Source organism: Podarcis tiliguerta, assembly GCF_965153285.1.
Source record: "Podarcis tiliguerta genome assembly, chromosome: 6".
Classification (NCBI taxonomy): Eukaryota; Metazoa; Chordata; class Lepidosauria; order Squamata; family Lacertidae; genus Podarcis; species Podarcis tiliguerta.
Genome location: NC_139539.1, coordinates 158768 through 181709, shown reverse-complemented (window position 1 = coordinate 181709; position 22942 = coordinate 158768). Strand labels below are relative to the sequence as shown.

At 59.8% G+C, this 22942-nt stretch overlaps 3 protein-coding genes across 4 annotated transcripts in view; 1 reads left to right on the top strand and 2 right to left on the bottom strand.

The window, feature by feature from the left end:
* Positions 1 to 22942, top strand: part of SNRPB (small nuclear ribonucleoprotein polypeptides B and B1) — a 128395-nt gene that overhangs the window by 33847 nt on the left and 71606 nt on the right. The window lies entirely within an intron of this gene.
* Positions 27 to 8515, bottom strand: LOC310680731 (protein 4.2-like; the record flags this gene model as incomplete). The annotated part of the gene is given in 13 exon segments (XM_083447752.1): positions 27 to 269; positions 271 to 486; positions 1884 to 2047; positions 2845 to 3177; positions 3343 to 3585; positions 3980 to 4083; positions 4190 to 4328; positions 4617 to 4794; positions 5466 to 5588; positions 5787 to 5905; positions 6079 to 6312; positions 7350 to 7538; positions 8342 to 8515. Coding segments are annotated over 13 exon segments (2295 nt in total). The 5' UTR covers positions 8352 to 8515.
* TGM5 (transglutaminase 5) lies at positions 8901 to 21527 on the bottom strand. Of its 2 annotated transcripts, XM_083447359.1 has the most exons (13): positions 21349 to 21527; positions 20538 to 20714; positions 18853 to 19104; positions 17983 to 18101; positions 17201 to 17329; positions 16220 to 16397; positions 15309 to 15447; positions 14832 to 14935; positions 14051 to 14290; positions 11593 to 11940; positions 11338 to 11498; positions 10848 to 10981; positions 8901 to 9420 (listed from the first exon to the last, which is right to left on the bottom strand). In XM_083447359.1, the coding sequence occupies exons 1-13, from the start codon at positions 21356 to 21358 to the stop codon at positions 9246 to 9248; spliced, it is 2166 nt and encodes a 721-aa protein (XP_083303485.1). In that variant the 5' UTR covers positions 21359 to 21527; the 3' UTR covers positions 8901 to 9245. The 2 variants fall into 2 exon arrangements, with proteins under 2 accessions (XP_083303485.1, XP_083303484.1); XM_083447358.1 differs by lacking the exon at positions 21349 to 21527 and having other exon boundaries at positions 20538 to 21205.

Genomic DNA, 22942 nt, shown 5'->3' with positions numbered 1-22942 from the left:
GCCTCACCCATGCACCCGGGGCTTCTTCACAAAGCACCGGAGGAAGCCAGGTCTCTGCCCCAAGGAGATTGCAGGCCGAGACGTAACGCAGGGGGAGGAGGGAGCCGCACAGGTGCCGCTTGTCCTTTGGCTCTACCTGCTAAACAGCAGTGCAGGAGAGCCGCCAGCTTGCTTTGGGGACAGGGGAGCTGCTGCTTTTGGAAAGAGCTCCCCCCCAGCCCCCCTTCTGCTGGCACTGGGCTGATGAAGAAGGAGCCACGGTCTGAGGGGGGTCACTCCAAGTGCATTTAATGGTAATGCGGGGGAGGGGGTCCTGTTGCTTTGGAGAAGCTCTAAGCTGCTGCCCCCACCTGGATGGTCCTGCAGGCCTTGAGGGGCTGGAGCAGGGGGCTCTCTACATGCACTGTCAGCCTCCGGGGCCCCGCCTGGGTCGGCGTGAAGGGGATCCTCAGCGCTGTGCTGCTGCCAGCTGGGATGTCTCCAAGCCTGCAGAGAGGAGGAGAGGGGGCTGTTAGGGGCAGAAGGGGGTCGCCAGCTCTCCTGAGGAGGGGCAGCTCAGGAGGAGTATGGAGCAAGCTTGTTTTCTCCTGCTCCAGATGGATTCACGGAATCAGAATGGTAGACTGGCAAGGGGCATCTCGGGCAGGACTCAGGTTCCGAGAAAGGAGATTCCATGTCGACACCAGGAAGAACTTGGGACAGGAGGACCTGTTTGATGGTGGAAGGGACTCCCTGGGGAGGTGGGGGACTCTCCTTCCTGGGAGGTTTCTGAGCAGAGGCTGGATGGGCAGCTGTCAGGGATGCTTGAGCTGAGATTTCTGCATTGCAGGGGGCTGGACTAGATGGCCCTCAGGGTCCCTTCCAACTCTACAATTCAATGATTCTAAGAGCAGCTCCTCACCTTCCCCCCCCCCAAGCCTATAAACACCACCCCGCCATCTGTTATCAGAGGTGCCAAGCAGGTGAATCCAGCTGGCACCTCAGCAGAGAGCCCTTCCCCCTCAATCCTGGCAGACAAGAGGGGCTGGGCTGGCACAGCCCCACCCCCTCCCACCTCCGCTTGCTCTGATCCGGCCATGGGGAGTGTGTGCCTTTGCCTTCACCTGGAATGCCAGGGAGCCTTCTCTCCTTCATGGAGAGGGCTTGATCCCCCCACCCCAAAGAAAGCAACCTTGCCCAGGAGTGCCCTTCACCTGTAGCTCCTGGTCTTGTGGATGAGTCCCCCTCCTGACACGGAGACGCGGCAGCCTGGGAGGGGCTCCGGGAGGGGGTTGTGGAGCTGGATCTCAGCTTGGGTGGCCTGGAACTGGGCTATGCGCTCAGGGACCTTCATGGAGAAAGCAGGACAATGGCAGCACAGGGACTGGGGGGTCTGGGGGGCGGGGGTGGGCTGAAGCCATAGACCCACTGGGCTTGCTAATGGGGAGGGGGGAGGGCTCTACCCAGCCTGCTTTGCTGTGGCACCCCAAGTCTGAAGAAACAAGGACCTCTTCCTCCTCCCCTTGAAGGGCTCACGGTCAGGAAAGGGGACTGGGGCTCCCCCCCTCAAAACAGGCGTTGGAGGAGGCCTTTCTTGAGATACTGTGGTGTAACAGCTAGAGTTGCTCCAGGACCTGGAAGAGACCAGGGTTCAAAGGCCTACTCAGCTATGAAGCTCCCTGGGTGACCTTGGGCCAATCACTGTTCCTCAGCCGAACCTCCCTCACAGGGTGGTTGTGCAGTGGGGAGGAAGAACCCTGTGTACCCCCGTGAGCTGCTGGAGGGGGGGATTTGAAAGTAGTTGATTTTTCTCTGCTCTGCCTTCAGGTGTTAGTGGGGCTCAGCTGTGTCTGTGCAGTTAGCTGGAGAAACGGGGGGGGGGGTTGCTCTGGCCTCCCACTGACCTGGATGTTGAGTCCGGGGGCACAGAAGCGGATTTCCTGCCAGGCCAGGTGGTTGCTATGGGAGGTCGTGTCTCTCAGCAGCGCCGTCAGCTTCAGCAAGAGGGAGTTGTTGCACAGGGCTGGGCCGTATTCTGCGTAAGGCAGCGTGGTGCTCAGGGCTTCCTCTGGAAAACAAGGCGGGGGGCTCAGGGAGATTCACAGAGGGCACCCAAGGACTTGTCCATCACAGGCTGTGATGCCTCTGCAAGGAACCCGGCATGCTTGGACTAGATGGGAGGGGTGTTTGCAGGATGCATCCTCCTCCTGAGCCAGACCAATGGCCCATCTAGCCCTACAGGGTCAGCACTGGCTGCAGGGCACTTTCTCTACCTAGAGGTGCCAAAGGGGCTAGATGCCCCTTTGGACCCCTTCCAACTTTGGTTCTCTGTGTAGGAGGGTAGCAGCCAATCTTAAGAAAAGCCTCTTCTTTCTAATTAGCATGAGAAGGGGTTAAGACCACAGAGCTGTTTTGCTGATAGGCAGAGACTCAGACCATAGAAATACATTTGGTAGAGAAGGCTCTGTGTGATGTCACTTCCCCTCATCTCTCTTCCTTTGACCAGCCAAGAGGGCAGACATGCCCTTTATCTGCTCCAGCTCAGGCAGATGCCAGAAGCTGATTATACTGTAAACGGAAGTATTTTGCTTGCATAGCTTTTGCTGCAACTGTTGAGGTTAACCAATGCAGGATTTTCAGTAAATTCTATTTTTAAACTTAGCGTACTTCCCAGGCTGTTCCCTGATTCTTTGTTAAATCAGAGTAAGAAAGGGAGAGCCAGCTTACTTCATAGTTGGATTTAGCCCAATTCCTGTGCTTTTAACTTTGCTGCCAAGGATGGGATTTTGAGAAACCCTTCAGCCCACACATGTGGGCGCCTGAAGAGATAAATTGCAATCAGCAAATCTTCACCAGCAAGCTTACCGTGCCCGCTGGGGAGAGTGAAGTGATGCTCCTCCTTCCAGAACTGCGCCAGGGCCTTGCCATCATACTGCAGTGGCTGGGCACCCAGAACCAGTGCCAGGCTCTTCTCCTCCCCAGTCCGGTTCACCACCAACACGGAGACTGGGGCGTCTTGCCCCAGCGGCCAGGAGCTCTTGGCCTGGATGTGGGCAAAGAGGAGAGGTTCTGTGTCGTCTTCCTGGGCCGGAGGGGCGAGTGGAGGCTGAGGGGGGCTGCTGTCCCCCTCAATCTGGCCTTGGAGCCGCTCCCGTTCGTGAGAGACCTTGTTCAGCACAGCCCTCTCTGCAGCAGACCCTGCAAAAAAACCAGAAGCCATTCCCACTTTGCTCCTCGGGGAAGCAGGTGATAAATTTCTTCCTTGACTGGCTGAGAATGGGGAGTCAGAGATGCCGCCAGATTTAGAGGCCACCCCAGGATGGGGGGCCGAGCAGAAAGCAAGAGCTCACCTGCCCCGCTTACCTTCCGGGTGCTTGTAGTGGTGCGTGAGGTCCTCGCACCGGTCGCTGCCCACTGCCTTGGTGCTGAGGTTGTTGCCCACGAACTTCGTGGAGGAAAAGGCACGCTGGAAGTCCCCGTTGTCCTGTCGCACCCAGGCAGCGCAGGTGGCGTTGGTGGCTGCGAAGAAGGTGGCGACGTCGTAGGGCAGGTCCAGACGGCCTTCCTTGACGGCCCGGACAGGGGCTGGCCCGCAAAACGAGGAGTCTGGAGAGGAAGGGGAGGACGACAATTGGGGTAGGGTGGCCCGTGTGGCCCAAGGTACCCCTGTTTTAGCCTCTGGTAGTGGTCCAAGCAGAAGCCCCCCTTCTGGCTTGTGGAGGTGGAGGCGAGGGGGCTACACAGTGTGGCTAAAAGGGCAAGCTAGTCAGAATCACGGAAGACCTGTAGAGAAGGGTACCCCAACGGTCATCTAGTCCACCCCCTGAAATGCAATGATCCCACCTAACGAATCCCTGACAGATGGCCTCTCTCCCATCCCTCACCCCCCTCTAGGTGGAAGCTGCTCCCCCATCCCGGTCTCTCCATACTGTGGCTGGGGGTCAAGGCCAGTGTCCCGCCCCTTCTCCCTTGAGCCCCCCCACCCGCCCGTGGGACCTACAGCTGCCCTCTTCCTGAGGCGTGGCATCCACGGCTTGCCATCCGTCGTAGCCGGGGGGCAGATCCCGACGGGCCATCCAGCACTCGTTCCAGGCGTGGAAAGGCCTGCGGGAGACCGGGAGGGAATGTCTTAGGGGTGGGGGCGTCTTGGGGGACCCCGAAGCCCGTCCGTCTCCCCACCTCACCCCACTCCAGTATTCGGGCGCCTCACCAGACGGCAGCCTCGGAGAGGCCGGGGATCAGGGCGGCGCTCTCGTCGAAGTATTCGTCCACGCGCAGGCGGCCGGCCGTGTCTTGGGCGGAGGCGAAGCTGGTGACCACGCGGGTGGGGATGCCCAGGCTCCGCAGCACTGCAGAGAGAGAGGCAGCGGGAGTTGGGGGGCGAGAGGGCTGTCGGGGGGAGGGACCCCCAGGGCCATCCAGTCCAACCCCCTTCCGTGCAGGAATCACAACCCTTTAGCTTTAGGGAACGGCAGATTCGCCCACGCCCCGTTAGGAGGGCGACATTTACACCGGCTCCCTCGACGCTAAACCCAGTTCCTCAGAGCTAGCAGAGTAGGCGTGGGGGGGGGGCAACCATCTCAGGCAGCAGGGGCCCCTTCCTCGCCTGGGGCCCATCCCTGAACAGGACCCTGTACCTGTGCACAGGACCCCCGCGAAGACCCAGCACTGCCCGTAGCGGACAGGCTGCCCTCGCGCTGCCAGCCACCGGCGCAGGATGGGGGCGCTGCCCGGCCACTGGAAAGGGGACGTCCCGTCGCTGTAGTCCCCGGTCCAGCCACCCTCCAGGATCGCGTGGTGCGTCTTGCTATTCAGCTGGAGGGGGGTGGGGAGAGAAAAGTGAGCAGCACCAGGAGAAAGGCGGCCTGTCCAGCCCCCCCCCCCCCAACATAACAATGTAGAGTTAGAAGGGATTGTGGGAATTCACAGTCGAAATAACGTTGCAGGTATGAAAGAGTTAAGACCCAGAGTTCCTCCTGCCTCAGAAGTGTTGCTGCTGGAGTGGAACGCAAGACTTATGCACGTGAATGCTGTTTTCACGCTTGGTCTACAGTCTGCTGTGTTATTATTTTCATTAAGAGGGAAAAGGGGGAAATCCAGTCTGTTCCCCCAGCCTGGAAGAAAGGCAATAAGGCTACACAGCCGAGTCCCGAAGTTTCCACTTTAGTGCTGCAAAGGGTGGGGTTTTGAACTCTGCTAACTAATTGTTTTAACTTTAAACGTTCTGCTCACACCTGTGAGTAATAGCGAGGATAAATTGTAAAACATATCCGCCCCGCTGCCTATCAAAAAATATCCAGCAGGACCCCCAAGGGTCATCGAGCCCACCCCCCTGCAATGCAGGAATGGCAGCTAAATGCACCCCGTGGGCAGCAGGGGGCGCGAGCGGCCCGGCCCGGCCCCGAGGGTTCCTGAGCACGTGCACCTGCTTCCACTAAGCCGGCAGGGTCTGCGGGTGACTCTGCCTCCTGCTCTTGCCCACCTACCATGGAGCTGACCAGGCGGCAGACGTGGAGAGGGTCGCTGCGCTGGGCGCAGGGCGCGTCCTGCAACCAGAAGAGGCCGATGGCCGGCAGGGCCAGGCTGAGGTCCACGATGTCCTCTTCGAACTGAAAAGGGAGGCGGAGAATTGAAGGCTGGAGGGTGGGGGGAGCCCCACTCGCGTCCCCCGGCCATCCCGACCCCTCCGCTCCGCGCGCGCCTTCCGCAGCAGTAAGGAGCAGCCCCGCAGGTGCGGCGCCCACCTGGCCCAAACCGGCCAGGCGCAGCCGACCCCTGGGCTGAGGGGGGATGGGTCTCTCGCTCACCTGGCCGTAGTCCCAGGGCTGCTGCTGGGGCGCCTCCTCCAGCCCCCAGTAAATGGTGCCCTCCTCGTTGCACACGTATTCCTGGCGCTGCGCCTCGTTGGGCAGGAAGACGCTGTCCTCTGCGGGAGACGGGCCGTCAGGGGGGCGGCAGCACAGCCTGGGGAGGGGGCTGCTCTGGTTGGCAGGGGTCCCCCTGCGCCGCCCCCTCCCCGCAGCAGACCTTCCGACCCCACCCACTGCCCTCTTGGCTCCGGCATCCTGGCCTTGGCTGGCACCGACGCGTCTTGCCTACCTTGGCACCAGGGGTTGAAGAGGAGCGTGAAGGTGCCCAGCGGGCGCGGAGCCCCTCGGCCATGCTGCAGCAGGAGGGAGTATCGGCCGATGGCGGCGTCGGTGGGCGAAGTCACGGTCAGCGTCCAAGAGAGGCTCTCGGGGGCGTCCACGAAAGCCTCCCAGCCGCTCTGGCGGCCCTGGCGGGAGATGGGGAAGCGCACCAGGGACCCGTCCGCCTGGGATGGCCGCTGCCCTGCAGCCAGAAAGGCGAGATGGCCAAAAGGGGACGCAAGGCAGCGGGGCGGGGGACAGGTCTGCTGGGGGGCTGGCTGGAGAAAGGAACGGGGGCGCAGGTAGGCAAGAGAGGGGCCACGAGGCCCTGCGGGGGTCTTTGAGCTCTCCTCGACAGTCCTGTCAGACGGGGGGTGGACGGCGAGCCTCCGCAGGGCCAAATTCAGGGCTTCATTCAGGGCAAACTGATTTTAACGGGGGTGCAAACATCTAGTGCAAACATATGACACACCTCCCAGCTGTTTTAGGAGACGGTGCTACACAATTCCTTTTCTACATTCCTTCCGAGAAGCGCATTCTAGCTCTGGGGGAGAGTTAGTTGCTCTGCAAGCAGAAGGTCCCGGTTCAAATCCTGACAGCATCTCCATGTGGAGCTGGCAGAGACCTCCCCACCACCGGCTGAACGCGCTGGAGGATCGCTGGCAAGCAGTCTAAAAAGTCCTAAGCGAGGTGGCCCAGGGCCCTGACCTCAAAACCGTAGCGTTGGAAGGGACCCGAGAGTCATCTAGTCCAACCCGCTGCAATGCAGGAGCCACAGCTTCCTGAAAGGGGGGCCGTGGGCGTGTCCTCTCTGTCCCCACCCCCAGCTGGGGCACTGCTGCTGGCGAAGGTGCAAGTCCCACCCCTCGTGTGCCCAGCAAAGCGGACCCCCTTTACAGAACCGCTGAAATGATTGAGAAAGTTAATGGGACGCTCTCAATTGAACATCTCGCCCTCATCTCTGACCCGCCTTACTTTTTTGGAGGGGTTGGAATTCCCTCCAGGCGCCGCGCAAACTTAGCTGCCGCTCCTTTTCTCCCCTGTGATGCTTAACTCCCCCCTCCCGCTCTGCTCTGCAACTGCAGACGGTGCGTCTCCTGGTGGGCTCCCGCCGCTTCCGCCAGCCGGCAACCACCCCCCTCCCAGCCGGAGGAGCGCGAGAGGCGCGCCGGGGCTCCTGGTGCGGCGGGGCCGTCGGGGAGCCGCGGGTCTTCAGCCTCCGGATCTTCCAGAGCTTACCCGTCTGGGCGACTAGGCAGGTCTTACGCAGGTACCTCCGGGGGGCTCCGGGCAGCGGCTCTCGGAAGTGGAGGGTGAGGGCAAAGGGCTGCCCGCGCCGCACCACCAGGCGCTCGGTGCTGACGGCCGCCGTGCGGTGCGCCGCGTTGTTCCTCGACGGCTGCAAGTCGCATCTCGACACCTGCAGGGCTGCGGGGCGGGAGGAGGGCGGGCGGTGAGGGGGCAGGCGGCACGCAGGGCGGGGTCGGGGGTCGCTTCCGCTCCCCTCCCGCTCTTCTGGCAAAGGAACGGGGGCGCAGGTAGGCAAGAGAGGGGCCACGAGGCCCTGCGGGGGTCTTTGAGCTCTCCTCGAGATGGGCCAGAGAGGCCGGCGTCTGGACAGTAGTGACTGACCGCCAGACTGCGGCAGCCAGAAATGTCCCTCTCTCCCCTGAAAGACGCTTAGGGGGCTGCTCACGACCCCTGAGAAGTGGGACTCTGCTGAGGGTGCTGAGGTCTGTTTGGAATGGCGGGGGGGAGCCATGTTGCAAAGGTGCGCGGGAGGGGGGTCTTGCCTGACGCCGCTGGGTGTGACAGAGCAACGCACACGCCGCACGTGAGAACGGGGCTGGTCCCCGAACTCCTCCTGGTCACTGAGGTTGCTGCCCAAAGCTCTGCTCCTGCTCTTGGCTGTAGAGGAGTCCTTTCGACCGGGCTGCGCTCGTCAGCCCCCTCCGACCCACCTGCTCTTTTGGTACCCTTCCCACTCCCCCCGCTTTAGCCGGGCCTAAACGCCCCCCCCCCACCTTGAGACGCACCCAGCTTGCACCCAGCACCCTCGCCCCGCTTCGTGGCTCCCTGCCGGCCTCCTCCCTACAAGGCCAGGGGCTCCCGCCCGCCTGGCCAGCCTCCGTTGCGCCGCGCTGTGATGCTGCGCCGAGGAGCCTAGCAGACGCCTCTGGGATGGCACCGGGTTTAGACCGCTTGGCAGTGCCCAGGGAGTCCCCGCTCACCTTGGCCCATGGCGCTTTGCGGGCCGCGGGCTCCGTCCCTTCCTCCTCTTGCCTCGGGCTGGCTGCGGGCGGGCGGGCGGACGGTCGGGGCCGACGATGGCGAGGCTGCCTCTGCCGGGCCCGTAGGGTGGGGCCCCCTCGCCCATCCCGGGCTCCTTATCAGGCTGGCGTCACCTGCCGCCCTTATCTCTGCCACGTGCGGCTGGCAGGGCGGTTCCGACGGGCCTTGCCAAGCAGCTGCCCGTTACGGGGCGGGCTGCTTTCTGCTGGGTTCGCTTTCTCCCGCTTCGTGTGGTTTTCCCCATTCGCGGGACGCGGCTCAGGTGTGTTCCCTGCAGGCCACAAATAGCAGGTGGCGCCGCGCAAACTGTCCTGCATTTCGCATTTCTAAAAAGCCGATCGCCTAGTGCGGCAGCAGCAGCATTGACCCTCTGCAACTCCCTTCCCCTTGACCTCAGGCAGCGCCTTCGCCGCCCTCTCTCGCCTCGCTGGGGAGGGCAGGCTGCGCAAGACATTCTGGTTCAGGAAAGCCTGTGCACACGCGTTGGTTTATTGCCGATTTTATGTTCTAAAGAGTTGCTTTTATTGACAGCCTAATTGTTTTATTCTCTTTGTAAGCCGCAGTTTTTTATGACATTGATTGAATGATTACGGTCAGTGTCTCTATCCCTACGAGCGACGGTGTGTCTGCGCGGGACTGGGGCGCAGGATAGCGAGGCGTCTTTCCCCTCGCTGCCTGCGCTTCCCGCCCCCTGCCTGGACGGGGGGGGGGGCGGGGGTCTGCGGCGGCAGAAGGAACCGGCGAGGCGACGGCGACGGATGGGAATGCAGACTTTTATAGGAGGGGGCAAAGGGGGTCTGAGCAGTCGTGGCCCTCCAGGCGCTGCTGGGGGTCCCGGCTTAGTCAGTCCCTGCGACACCTCCATCCCGAGCGGGGGGCCACTTGCAGCTGCTTGTGGCCCTTGACTGGGGGGAACTGGCTGCTCTTGAGTGTGACGTGCAGCAGCCGGGGACCGCTCTTGTAGGGCGTCAGCTGGAGCCGGACGCTGGTCTGCTTCCGGGGGCCCAGGGGCCCCAACCTGCAAAGAGAAGAAGAGCCTGGCAGGGAGGAGACCAAAGGGACGGCACACTTTCCTTTCTTACCAGCTCTGAGACAGTGATGAGCCCCACATGGCCGGGGGGGGGGAAGGGGGGCACTCACAGTGCCAAGGAGGCATAAACCATAGCAGCGTAAAGCTGGAATGGAACCTAAGAGTCATCTAGTCCAACCCCCTGAAGTGGAGAAAACAAATCATCTGTCATCAAGGATGCTTCAGTTGAGATTCCTGAATTGCAGGGGGTTGGACTAGATGACCCTCAGGGGTCCCTTCCAACTCTACAGTTCTATGATTCTGTCCCTGACAGGTGGCCATCCAACCTCTTGACCAAAGAGAAGGAAGATATATGGAGGCCCCTGTGGGAGAGGGTCTTCGTCGCCTTCTCCTCTCTCTCTCTCTCTCTCTCTCTCTCTCTCTCTCTCTTTCTCTGCCCCTTCACCCCCTTCACGACAAAATACAGCATCTCCCTCCCTGACTGGCAACAAAGGCTTTGGCCCCCAATGCTACGCTCCTGTAAATCAGAAAGGAGGCTAAATCTTCCAGTTTGTATGGTTGCTTATTCCTTTTTTTTCTAACGACTCTTTAGGCACATAGTATTTTCCTGCTTGTGGGTCTCTCTGCTGTTCGTAGTTCCACGGTGCCAGAGAGGCAACTGAATGCATTGCTGGGCCCCTGACTCCCAGGGATGCTCCTGCTCCGAAATGGCTCCAGAGCTGATAGTGGACGGGGAAGGAGAAGGGGCCACGTGCAGATTCACACACACACGGAGCAGGGGGAGGATCCTGCCCCAAGATCTCCCAAACAGCAGAGACGCAGAAGTGTGAATTGACTGCGTTGCTCCACAATCATCCTTTGGCCTGCACTTCCTCCAGGAGATCAAGCGCTGGGAGCGGCAGCCTCCCCCGAGGGGGTAGCAGCCAAACCTAACAAATGCCTCTTCCTGCTAGTTAGCCTGAGAAGGAGCTAAGACCACAGAGATGTATTGCTGCCAAGCAGAGACTCAGACCATAGAAATACAATTGGTAGAGAGGGCTCTGTGTGATGCCATTTCCCCTCCTCTCTAGGAGAGGGAGGAGCATAGAGTACTTCCTCTTCCTGTCTCTTCCTTTGACCACAAAGAGGGCAAATGTCGCCTGTGCCAGGCAGATGCCAGCTGGTTATACTGTAAATGTAAGTATTTTGCTTCCATAGCTTTTATTATTGCTGTTGCTGTGATCCAGTGCATGGTTATAAAGTAAGTCAGTCTTATTTTACTTCCTTCCCAAGTTGTTGCCTGAACAAAGTTTTACAGTCTGTGATTTTAAATTTTGCTGCCAGGATGGGATTTTGAAACTGTTCACCCCATGCATGTGGGCGCCTGGAGGGATGAGTCGCAACCAGCCTTCCTGCCCCCCTGCCCCCTTACTCACTGTATCTGGGGCTGGCCCTTCACCAGCCCACTGCCTTCCATGGTCAAGACGCAGTTGCCCACGGGCTCCAAAAGGGGGTTGGCAAACACCACCTCGATCGGGAAGGGCTGGTTCACCACCACGGAGGCCAACACCTGCGCCAAGGACCAAGCGGTTAGGAGCAGAAGGGAGGGCGCTCTTTGGGACAGGTGCCCACCCCCCAGCCCTCTCTTTGCCTGGCCTGAAACTTGGGCGGGGGGGAGGGGGCAAGCTTGTTCCCCACTTTGAAGAAGGCTGGGATGTTTCTTGCTGAGCCTGCATGGCTTTAGCCCACCCACACCACATCGGAGGGAGTGTGTGCCAGGGAGGGAGCCGGTCATGTGTCTTGGCTCCTTTGCCCCCAGGAACAGAGCCTCTGGAAAACCTGCACTTGACCCCACAGTAGCTGTCCCCTCTCCCAGGTGAGCAGCCCACTGTGCCACCCCCGCCAAGCCAGAGGCGATGTGCCTACGTGGATGTCCAGGCTGGGGCTGGCCATGGTGATGGTTTTCTCTGCCAGGGTCTTCAGCCAGGTAGTGTTCTCCTCGCCCAGCGCGATGATGCGAAGCTGCTTATCCTCTCCCAGCTGCTGCCTGTACTGCTGGTAGGAGATGGTCCAGGGAAGCTCCTTCTCTGCAAAGAGGCCCGTGTCAGAAGTGGGCAGCACTCCTTCACCCAGAGACAGCGCCTCAGGAGGCCTGCCCGCTCCCCCTACCACTCGCCTTACCTTCCCTGGGGCGGAGGGAGAGGTACAGGGTCTCCTGCCAGAAGGGCGGCCGCGGGTGGCCATCGTGCAGCACGGCCTGGGCGCTGAGGCTCAGCTTGAGCTCCTTGTGGACAAACTCCATGTTGCAGGCCGCCAGCACCAGCTGGATGTCCTGGCCCACCTCAGGACTCTCCACCAGCTGGAGCTTCAGAGAGGTCTGGGCCATGGCCGGCGGCGGCTCCCGGGTCCTGTCCTCCACAGAGGCAGAGAACGCAACCGGAAGGACTCCCGACCTGTATCGCACTGGGGGGCTGAGCGGCTGCCTCTGGCCGAGGGCCTTCAGGAACACGCGGCGCTCTGCCAGGGAGCCTGTGGGGAGCGAGGAAGGACAAGGCAAGGCCAGTGAGTGCACGAGGTGAGGCATCCCCCCCCCCCCGGGTCCGGAGCTTGGCTAAGGGCGGAAGAGTTTGGATTTGATATCCCACTTTCTTCACTACCCGAAGGAATCTCAAAGCAGCTAACATTCTCCTTTCCCTTCCTCCCCACAACAAACACTCTGTGAGGTGAGTGGGGCTGAGAGACTTCAGAGAAGTGTGACTAGCCCAAGGTCACCCAGCAGCTGCAGGTGGAGGAGCGGAGACGCGAACCCAGTTCACCAGATTACAAGTCTACCGCTCTTAGCCACTACACCACACTGGCGGAGGAGTTTGGGAGCCATCAGAGGCACCAGATCTCTGCTAGCCTACTTGCAGTCTGCATAAGATGATCCCTGCAGGGCGAGGCCCCAGGAGGCCCTCCTAGTCCAGCCTCCTCTCCTCACAGGGGCCAAGCAGATGCCCCAAGGGGCAACCAGCAAGCAGGACCCCCGAGCACAAGAGCAGCCCCCTCCCCCCTGCGGCTTCCAGCAACTGGGACTGTGTTCCTGTCTCTCACCTGGGAGGCAGAGCAGAATCAGCAGGTTAGCAGCCCTGAACTTCTTTATGTTATTTTATTTACTGATTAAATTTATAAGCTGCCTGCCCTTCATCCAAAGATCACAGGGTAGTTTTTACAACACAAAGATACGAAACAAAAACACAAAATACATAACGTAACAAAAACAAGCAGAAAAACCAGTAACACCTTGAAAAATCCATAGGTTGTTTAACCAGCCTAAGGCCCGGGAGAAGAGAAATGTTTCTGCCTAACACCTAAAGAGATGTAATGAAGGCGCCAGGCGGGACTCCCTGGGGGAAGCATTCTGTGAGCAGGGAGCCACTGCAGAAAAGGCCCTTTCTCATGTTTCCACCCCCTGGACCTCTCGTGAAGGAGTCACACAAAGAATGGCCTCAGAGGATGATCGCAGGGTCCAGGTCAGTCATATCCTGAGTTATTGAAGGCTTTATAGGTCAGCACCAGCACTTTGCATTGGGTCTGGAAACAAATTGGCAGCCAGAGCAGTTGGGTCAGGATTGGCATTATATACTCCAACCATCTTGCCCCAGTGAGCAACCTGGCCACCGCATTCTGCACCAGATGAAGTTTCTGAACTCGCATCAGAGGCAGCCCCACGCTTAATGTGTTGCGGTCATCTAAGCTAGAGGTTTCCAGAGCATAGACCACAGAAGGGTGCAGCTGGGCCACCAAATGAAGCTGCTAGAAAGCACTCTGGGCCACTGAGACCACCTGACCCAGAAGTACCTCCAAGTTGCGTACCCACTCCTTCAGAGGGGGTGTAACCCCATCAAGCCCACCTCCCCACCATCCAGTCTGGGAACCACCCTGATCCGGAGTGAACTCCAGTTGGCTGGCGCTCATCCAGTCCATTATCAAGACCAGACAATAGTCCAGCACTTCCACTGCCCACCTGCAGATGTAAAGGACAGCTGTGTGTCATCAGCATATTGCGGACAAGGGACTCCAGATGACCCCACTCATGTGGGGTTTCATGTGGATCTTTTTGCAGGCATTTGGCAGCTGCTGATTTTTAGAGCAGAGCTTGTAGAAGCCACTCCCAGCTGGGGCTCCGGATGCTTGAGGTTTCCTGCGGCGGCAGCTTCCTCCCTGTGGCCCCAGGCCCTCGAAGACCCAGTCGCAAGAACAATCGTGCGCCACAAAGCCCAGCCCCAGCCCAGCCTTGACAGCGCAGCAACCCTCAGGCTCACCCGCGAGGTGCTTGTGGCAGCCTTAGCAGCCAGGGAACCTGGGCTTCCTGCTTTCCCTGTGCCCCAGCCACTAAAGGCGCTTTGCTGCCACCATCACAAGCAGGATCAGACATGCTGGCTGAGAATTTCACAGCCTTCAGATGAGGGAATAGCACCCTGCAATTTAGGAGCCTGCTGGCCAAGAGGCCTCTCCACCGGCTCCGGCTCCAGGCCAGAACAATCTGTTCTGCTCCTCTGTAACCGCCTGCAGGAACGGTGGATCCAGATTACAACTTCTGAGTCAGGCCAGTGCAGGATGCGTTTCTGGGTGGCCGTGGGTTCCTCCATCTCCCTACCTTCTGGGTATTTGTAGGCACTGGTGATGTCCTCCCGCTCATCGCTCCCAACGCATTTGGTGCTGATGTTGTTCCCAACAGCACTGGTGTCCCACTGGAGCTTCTCTTTCCTTGCCCCGTCCAGCAGCCAAGCCACACGGTCAGCATTCACCATGGAGAACACAAAGGGGGCGTCGAAGCGCACGTCCACGTCTCCCTCCCGGATGGCGCTGACAGGGGCTGGCCCACAGCAGTAGAGCCCTGCCAGGAGGGAAGGGAAATGTCAGGGCTGGATCAGGCCAGGGGCCCATCCAGGTCAGCATCCTGTGCTCACAGCTGGGAGTCCACAAACTGGACCTGAGCACAGGAGCCCCCTCCCCACCTGTGGCTTCCCCAAACTGGAATTCAGGTGCTGTGGAGGCAGAGCAGGGCCACCCTGGCTAGGAGCCATCCATATCCCTGCGCTTCCTTCCTCATAAGGCAGTTGCTCCACCCCTGGATCATTTCAGTCGCCCTTTCTGACCCTCTTCCAACTCCACAATATCCTTTAGGTGACCAGAACTGTGCATAGTACTCCAAAGGTGGTCACACCTTAGACTGGTATAATCTAAGGTTATGATATTGGGAGTTTTATTTCCCGTTCCTTCCCTAAAGATCTGTAGCATGACATTGGCCTTTTTCACAGCTTCCTCCCACTGGCTCAGCGTCTTCATGGGGCTGCCCTCCAAGGTCCCCCAGAGACAGAGAGAGGCAGTCAGGCCAAGCCCAGGCCAGGCTGGAAGGAGGAGCGGGGGAAACACACCGTTGCTGCGCTCCTGGGGGGTGGCATCCAGGACCTGCCAGCCATGGTAGCCGGGGGGAAGGTCTCTGCGCGCCATCCAGCACTCATTCCACACGTGGAAGTTCCTGCAGCAGAAGACAAGCCCAAAGAGATGGTCTCTCTAGCTGGGAGGGGTGTGCTTTGTGGTAAGATGCACCTCTGGGGTCATCATGAGGGAGGGGGGAATCACAGCATCCCTGACAGATGTCCCCCCCCCAGCCTCTGCTTGGGGCTGTATCTCTCTTTGGGCGGAGAAGAGCCCAGTCTTGGGTTTGATCGGAGGTCAAAGGCCCACCTGGGAAGGAAAGCCCTTGCCTCACTCCATCCCCGGCCAGGAGCCCCTGAGTCAGGGTGGTCCCCCCTCCATCATGTGATGCAGAGAAGAAGAAGGGGCCCCAGAGGATTTGGCAGTCGGGAGGGGAGGGGGAAAGGGCCCCCCAGGAGGCAGCCCCATCTCACCAGATGCTGTCCTTGCTCTCTGTGGGCAGGAGGTGCCCGGCCTTGTCATAGAAGACATCGATAATCAGGTTCCCGTCCTTCTCGTGCCCCGAGTCAAAGTTGGTCACCACTCGTGAAGGGATCCCGAGGCATCGCAGCACTGGGGAGAGGAGGGGGCAGCTGGGTGCCGTCCTGGGCAGCTGGGACCCCCCCCACCTGCTGCCCTTCAGCTTCTGCTGGGGGAACCAAGTGCTGCTGTCCCCCCCCCGCCGCCGGGGAAGGGATGGCTGTGCCAGTTCTGCCGGGATCCTGTACTTGGCTCCTGTAACTAGCCTCTGAGCATGTTAATAGCGAGAGGAGCAGCAGCTTCAGCTTCCAGTGATAAAGCAGTTGGGGTGAGGCTCTTACAGGGACCCCCATATCTGCCCCATTTCCCCTGGGGCCAGTCTCTGGGCCCCAAGAGTAAAGTCTCTGTGTGTGTGTGTGTGTGTGTGTGTGTGCGCGCATCAGAGCGGACTCGGGGGTCCATTTCTGCAGCCCACTATTTGGCCGCCCCACCCCCTGTTTTTTCCCCTAAGGAAAACTGGCACACCTGCCTCTCCCTTTGGCCCAGATGGGCCACCTGCTTTCACTGACAGTATTTAAAAGTTGCCCTGTGTATTGCGACCTGCCCCCCCCTCCGCCCACCTCCCCTTAAAGTACCAACCTCTCTGCGAGGTTTCAGCCAGGAAAAAAGCTGCGTTTCTTAAATTCTTTGCTAGGTGAGGAAGTTCTTGTTCCCAAATGCAACCTATCACTTTCCTATTCAAAATACAGCTACTTCTCATTTCACAACGATCTTGACAAATAGTAGCCGGACGGTCCCCTCCGCACTGTCCCTTCTGGCTTTCCCTGGGGAGTTGCTCCCAGCATGCATTGCTCCCCATCCCTACCTGTGCACATCACGGCTGCAAAGACCCAGCACTGCCCATACTTGACCGGCCGGCCCCCGCTGTGGTCCCACTGGGTCAGGATGGCGATGCTGCCACTCCACTCGGTGGGGCGGACGCCCCCGGAATAGTCCTCGCTCCAGTTGCCCAGGAGGACCCCGTTGTCATCGTTGCTGTTGATCTGGAGGGGGGGCAGGCAGCCCCATGAGTGCCAGAGGACCCCTCCAGGCAAAGCCAAGCTCACAGCTGCTCAACTGAGCCTCCCAAAGTACGTTGAACTTGCAGCCTCATATACCTAACTTGAGCGTGTTTGAGCCTAATTGGTTCATGAACGGGTTAAACCATAGAGTCAGCTGTCCAGCCAGCCTCAGCCTATGTCATCACTTGGAGAGGAATTGGGTCACCAAACCTTTGTGTTTTTTCTCTCTCCCTCCCTGTGAGGAGCTCTGAGCTGGTTGCTCCAGCCACATGGCTTTAGCCAGCCTCTTTTGTTTCAGACAGAACAGAGTCTTAAACCAGTGTTTCCCTCAGCCAGTTAATGTTCTGGCAGCTGCACCTTGCAAGGGCAGCCCTACCCACAACGCATTGCAGCAGTCGAAACGGGAGCCTGGAGCACCCTGCCACGTGCAGGAAAACGGTCTGTGTACATGCAGTTGTTTATAATTTTAAAGGGTTTTTAATTGTTTTTGCTGTGTTGTGAAACAGCTTCGAGGTGCTTCTCTGGAAGTGATTTATAAGCGGAATAAGCTATGGCAGGCCCATCTGGAACAGCCTGTACACTGTATTCCTGGGTGGCAGGCGTGGGGCGGGGGGAGGCCTCTTGCGCATGCTGCACTGCACTGTCTCCTGGCTGAGGGCAAGTCCAGCCAACGGCTTTGGGCCCCCATCTCAGAAGGTCCCACCAGCCCCACCCTGAGCAGATCAGGGAACAGCCCTCGGGGGGGGGGGGGTTCCACAGCGCTGGGTGGTCCCAGCAGCTCTTACCATGGCGCTCAGCACCCGGCTGACGTAGACGGGGCTGTTGCGCAAGGAGCAATCCCTGCCCGGGTCGTGCAAGAAGTGCAGGCTCCTGTCCAGCAGCTTCAGGCAGATGTCCACGATGCCCTCCTCAAACTGCAGAGGAAGAGGAGAAAGACGGCGGCCAGCTCAGCATGCAGAAGGTCTCCAGCTCCAGGTGGGGCTGGGAGAGGCTCCTGCCTGAAATCCCGGAGAGCCGCTGCTGCTGCCAGTCAGTGTGGGCAATACTCAGCTAGATGGAGCAATGGCCTGACTCGGTGGGAGGCAGCTAAGAAAAGCAAACTCGGACGATTGCAGGCTCAGCTGCATTGCTGCTCTTTGGCCTGGCCTGGTTCTTCTTCTGGACAGGGGCCAAGGAGAACCGGGGGAGGGAGGGAGGGCAGGGCCTTGTCTGGCTGGGGCTTGTGGGTGTGGCTCTCCCCCTGCACTTGCTGGACTCCAACTCCCAGCTGCCCCAGCCAGGCCAGTGGTCAGGGATGGAGAGGTCGGCTGGAAGTCCAGTAATGCCTTCGGAGCCCCATCTTCAGTCAGCCCTGGACTAGGGGAGGCAGCACCTGCTGCAGCACTTTGCCTTCCTAAATGGAGCTTCCATGGCCAGAGCCACTCTACCTTAGTGTGGTGAACAAGAATGGGGGAAGCGGTTGGTCTCAGACGCTGCTTGACTGGGCTTCCCACTGGGTTGGCCCCTGTGAGGATGGGACTAGAGTCATTGGCCTGACCCAGCACCGGGGTTCGCCTTAGCTACTTGCCTGCCCAAAGTTCCAGGGAACGGGGCGGATCCAGTTCTTGTTTCCCTGGTAGATGAGGCCCTGCTCGTTCAGGACGTACTCCTCCCTCTCCAGCTCGCTCTCCAGGTAAACGTCATCGTCTGAGAGGCAGGGGAGGGGGACAGGTCAGAGTAGGGAAGCCCCTCCCCCAGGAGGCAAGGAGGAGAGAGAGGGCTCTGAGGGCCACTAGCCAGGCAGCTCTGCTCTGCCTCCGCAGCTGGTGACAGCAGCACTTCTGAATGCGCAGGCGGGGAGGGGGCTGCCCCGGTGCTCTGCTTCTGCTTGTGGGTTTCCCCAACTGGAGCATCTGGTTGGCCACTGTGAGAACAGGATATGGGCCAGGGGGCCCTTGGCCTGATCCAGCAGGCTCTTCTGAGATTCTTTGGAGGGTTGTGAGAGGCACCTTCCCCTCCTGGGACCCAGCCTCACCTCCAGGCCCCTGTGGATCCTGCTGCCTGGGGCAGCTGCCTCCCCTTGCCTCAGGGGTGTGCTGGCCCCACTCCCCTCCATTGCTGGGGGGAATGCCAGCCTCCCTCCCACTGAACAGATGCCCAGGAAAGCCCCCCCCCCAATGCTCCCAGGGAGATGCTCCAAGCCCCCAGATGCAGACCCAGGACTCTTCCGCTGCAGCGCTGAGCAAGGAATAGACCCTGGCAGGGTTGGGGGAGATTCGCAGCTAGAAAGCATGAGAAGGAACAGAGTCTGATAGGCAGCCACCCAGACCACAGAAATACAATTGGAGAGGGCGCCTAGAGGGGTAAATTGCAATTAGTATCTTCTCTCCCACCCATTAAAACCCGCCCCACAGTTCTGGGTCTGAAGGAACTGCCCAAATGTCTCCCCACACCCTACCTGGGCACCAGGCATTGAAGAGCAGGATGAAGTCCCCCAGGTAGTAGAACTTGGAGGTGTAGTCGGAGTCGACGCGGATCTTCAGCTGGTAACGCCCAATGGGGGCCCCAGCCGGAGGCCAGACAACAACATCCGTGGATCGGGGCCCGCTGGCGGCGCTGGCGGTGGCTCTCCAGGCGCGCTTCGAGTCTGGATGTCCTGGCCCCACTGGGAAGATGGATTGTGTCCCTGCCTGCTGGTCTGGCTGAGGCCCTGCAGAGTAAGGGGGGAGTCAAGGGGAGCTGGAGGGTCTCTCGCAGGGGGTCAGGCCAGGTCAAGGCAGCCCAATGGGGCACTGAGCAGCCAGGAAGAGCTGGCCTGGTTGGACTGCAAGGGAGCTGCTGCCATCATCATCATCACGGCCGTGGAAGGTGGGAACTGGCTTGCCCACAGAGGCTGCCCCTTGGTGGGCCACCGTGCCCCTCCCCATGCTGTCTACTGCACTAGAGCAACAGAGACCTGACCTGGGAGAGGGTTCAAGTCCCCACACTTAACCATGACATTCCTGGGGTGACCAGACACTGCCTGTCTCAGTCTGACCTTCCTCACAGGGCTGTTGTTGTGGGGATTAGAGGAGGACTAAGACCTGGGAGACGAGGGTTAAAATCCCCATAAAGCCATGAAGCTCCCTGGGTGTGACCTTGGACCAGACACTGCCTTGAGCTCCGTGGAGAAACGGGTGGGATATAAATACATAAAATAGAGGCCCTGCTTTTGTCTGCAGCACCCGCTGCCGCTAAACGAGACCCTTTCAGCTGCTGCTGCTGCTGGCAATAGGACCCCTCTGGGACACCCTTGGCACCTGCTGGCAGGCAGAACTCTGGGCTTCCCACTCCAGGTGCTCCAATGGCCTTGGTTGGACTCAGGGCTGCAATCATAAAATGGTCCCTGGGGGTCCAGCCCCCTGAAATGCAGGAATCTCAACTAGATCACAGAGGGCAAATGACCATCTAACCTCTATTTAAAAGCCTCCAAGGAAGGAGAGTCCACAACATCCCGAGGGAGATTGTTGACTGTCAAAAGTTCTTCCCGATGTTGGAATCTCCTTTCTTGTAGCTAGAAGGCATGGGTTCAAGTCCTACCATCCAGAGCAGGAGAAAACAAGCTTCTTTCATGTGGCAGCCCTTCAGATATTTGGAGATGACTCTCAGATCTCCTCTCAACCGTTCCTCATAAGGCTTGGTTGCACACAGGCAGGCAGCATTTGCTAGGCAGTCCAGATGGAAGACAGGGAGGGGCGCAGAGACCCCTGTGGACAAGGCAGACCACAGGACTCAGAAGAGACCTCAGGGCTTGCAGCAGGTCCTGTGCCATTGGGTAGGCCTCCTCAGAGGAAGGATGGCGCTGCCCTGGATGTGGTGAGGGCTGAGGGCCAGAAGAAGAGCCCTCAGTGGCCCACCTAGTGCACCCTCCAGTGGCTGAACAGTGTCTGTGGGAAACCAGCAAGCAGGATTTGAGCCCAAGAGTTCTTTTCCCTCCTGGGGCTTCTAGCAGCTGGTGTGCAGAAACATTTGCAGCCTCCGACTGGAGGCAGAGCCTTCAACAGCCCCCTCCTGCATGCAGGTGCCTAATCGTCTTGTATCTCCTCTCATGGATTGGAGACCCCCAGGCCAAGCCCCTTCCTCTCCCTCCCCACCTGCTCCTACCTGTCTCTGCAATCAGGTGCAGGGAGTCTCCGTGCAGGTAGCCTCGACCCTGGAAGTGGAGGGTGATGGTGAAGGGCTGCCCCCGCCGCGCAATCACCTGCTGGCCCCCCATCTCCGCTGTGCGGTGCTGCAGGTTGTTCTTGGTGCTGTGCCAAGTGATGAACGCCAGCTGCAGTTCTACCAAAGAGCAAAAGGACGTCAGCGGAGACTGCTGGGCCAGGCCAGGGGCCCATCTCATTCTGTTCTCTCAGTGGCCAGCTGAATGCTTCTGGGAAGCCCCAGGTAGGACCATAGAGTTGGAAGGGATCCCCAAAGGTCATCTAGCCCAACCCCCTGCAATGCAGGAATCTCCACTAAAGTATCCATGGCAGGTGCCAGTCAACCTCTGCTTAAGAACCTCCAAAGCCACCATCTCCCACTCTTGCTCTCCGCGATTCTAAGCTAGACTGCCTCTGTCCATGGAGGCTCCATTTAGCAACCATAAGACGCTAAGAAGAGCCCTGTAGCTGCTGGATCAGAAGGGGCCCATTTAGCCCAGCTAGTGGCCAACTAGATGCCCATGATGGGAAGCCAGCAAGAGGCTTGGAGCCCAGAAGGACTCCCAGAGAAGCATTGCTGGCTCCAGCTGCGGAAGAGCAGAGCCATCCTTGCTTGCGGCCGCTGAAATCCCCAGGGAGGGGACCCTGCAGGCTGAGGAGAGCCTTGAAGCAGAGCCTGCCCTCCTCTCCCTCTCCTCCTGGGCTCACCCCTTCCCCATCCTCAGAACCGTCCCCCAGGCGCCCCCGCCGCCGCCCCCCAGGCCAGGACTCACTCGCGGCCATGCTGCTGCTGCTCTGCCAAGCGCCGGCTGAGGAATGCCTCCGGGCTGCTGCTGCCCGCCTTCCTCCTTCCCGGCTGGCCGGAGCCAGAGAGGCGGAGGTGTGGCAGCAGCCACGGCATGAACGATTCACCTTCCTGCTCAGTCACCAACTTTCTTGGCACAGCAGCGTCCGGGGAGCAGGCCGGGTGTGGGCGCGACGGGCACTTGCTGAGAGAAGCGTTGCCCCACCTGCCCTCTCTGCTTTCCTCGTGGGAAAAGAGGGAGGGAGCAGCTGCCTTTCACCGAGTCCGGCTCCGGCTCTCTTGCTCGGAAGTGCCTGCTCTGGCTGGCAGCAGCAGCAGCGGCTCCGCAGGGGCTCAGGCAGGGGAGCCTTTCCCAGCCCGACCCGGAGATGCTGCTACCAGGCATCAGGCACGGGGCCTCAAAGGACATGGTCACCGTTGCTCGGGGGGGACAGCAGTGGCAGACCCCACCTCCCTGCAGGGGCTCGGACAGGAGCCAGCCCAGCCTGGGGGGGGGGAGTCACTGCTGCAGCGCCACCCAGAGGTCGCCTTCGCACAGCGGCTCTGCGGGATAGTGGTCCAAAGAGGCCCTTCTGGTCCTTCGCAGGAACCTGCTCTTGGCCCACCTCACTCAGCGTGGCCAATGCTGGGGTCACCAACACGGTGCCCGCCAGGGGGTGTTGAATCCCTGCTTGCAGCAGTCTGTGTGGGTCGTGGCCAGGGATGATGGGAGCTGTAGTTCAGCAGCGCCTGGAGGACTCCGCCTGGCAGGCATTGACTGGCAGCATCTCTGTCTCACTCTGAAGGGTTTCAGATATCATTCATTCATTCATTCATTCCCCACTCATCTGGCTGGGTGTCCCCTGCCCTATCCTTGAGTTATGGCCCTAACAATAAAGGAAGACGCCAGTCCTCTGAATTCGCCAAAAAGGGCTTAAAAGCTGAATTGACGAAAGAGAAAGGAAAGAGAGAGAGAGACAGAGAGAGAGAGAACGCACTCAGACACGGAGCTTTTAAGCGCAGACCTGTGCCTGGAAAGAGCAGGCAAAGGGGAATTGCAGGGAAGCCCTGAGTCAGACCACTGGCCTTTTCCACTCAGTTCTGTCTACACCGACTGGCAGCAGCTCCCTGGGTTTCCCAGGCCTCTCAGGAGAGGCTGCCAGGAACTGAACCTGGGTCCTTCTGCATGCCAAGCAGGTGCTCTGCCCTTGTGGAATGTGGGGGGTGGTCTCTTCCCCAGAAAGGGCCCAGTGCACCCCCTCTCTGGCCACATCCACCTGCCAAAGGTCCTGGGAAGCGTAGTTTGTTAAGAGCGCGGACTTCACAGAGCTACAGTTCCCGGCATCCTTAGCAAAGGACCGTTCCCAGGATTCCCCACAGATGTCAGGATGTGGCCCTAGCCGGCTCCCCATGTGTGGGAAGAGGGAGGGTCATGGGGGGGGCCCGCAGGTGCTTGCAGAGGAGAGAAGTCCTGCCAAGCGGCGGGTGCTGCAACCTGCTCCAGGACCCCCTGCTCCCCCCCCCCAGCCGCAGACGTCTCCCGCCAGCCGGAGGAGCAGGAAGTGGCCCCGAGTTGCCCTCTC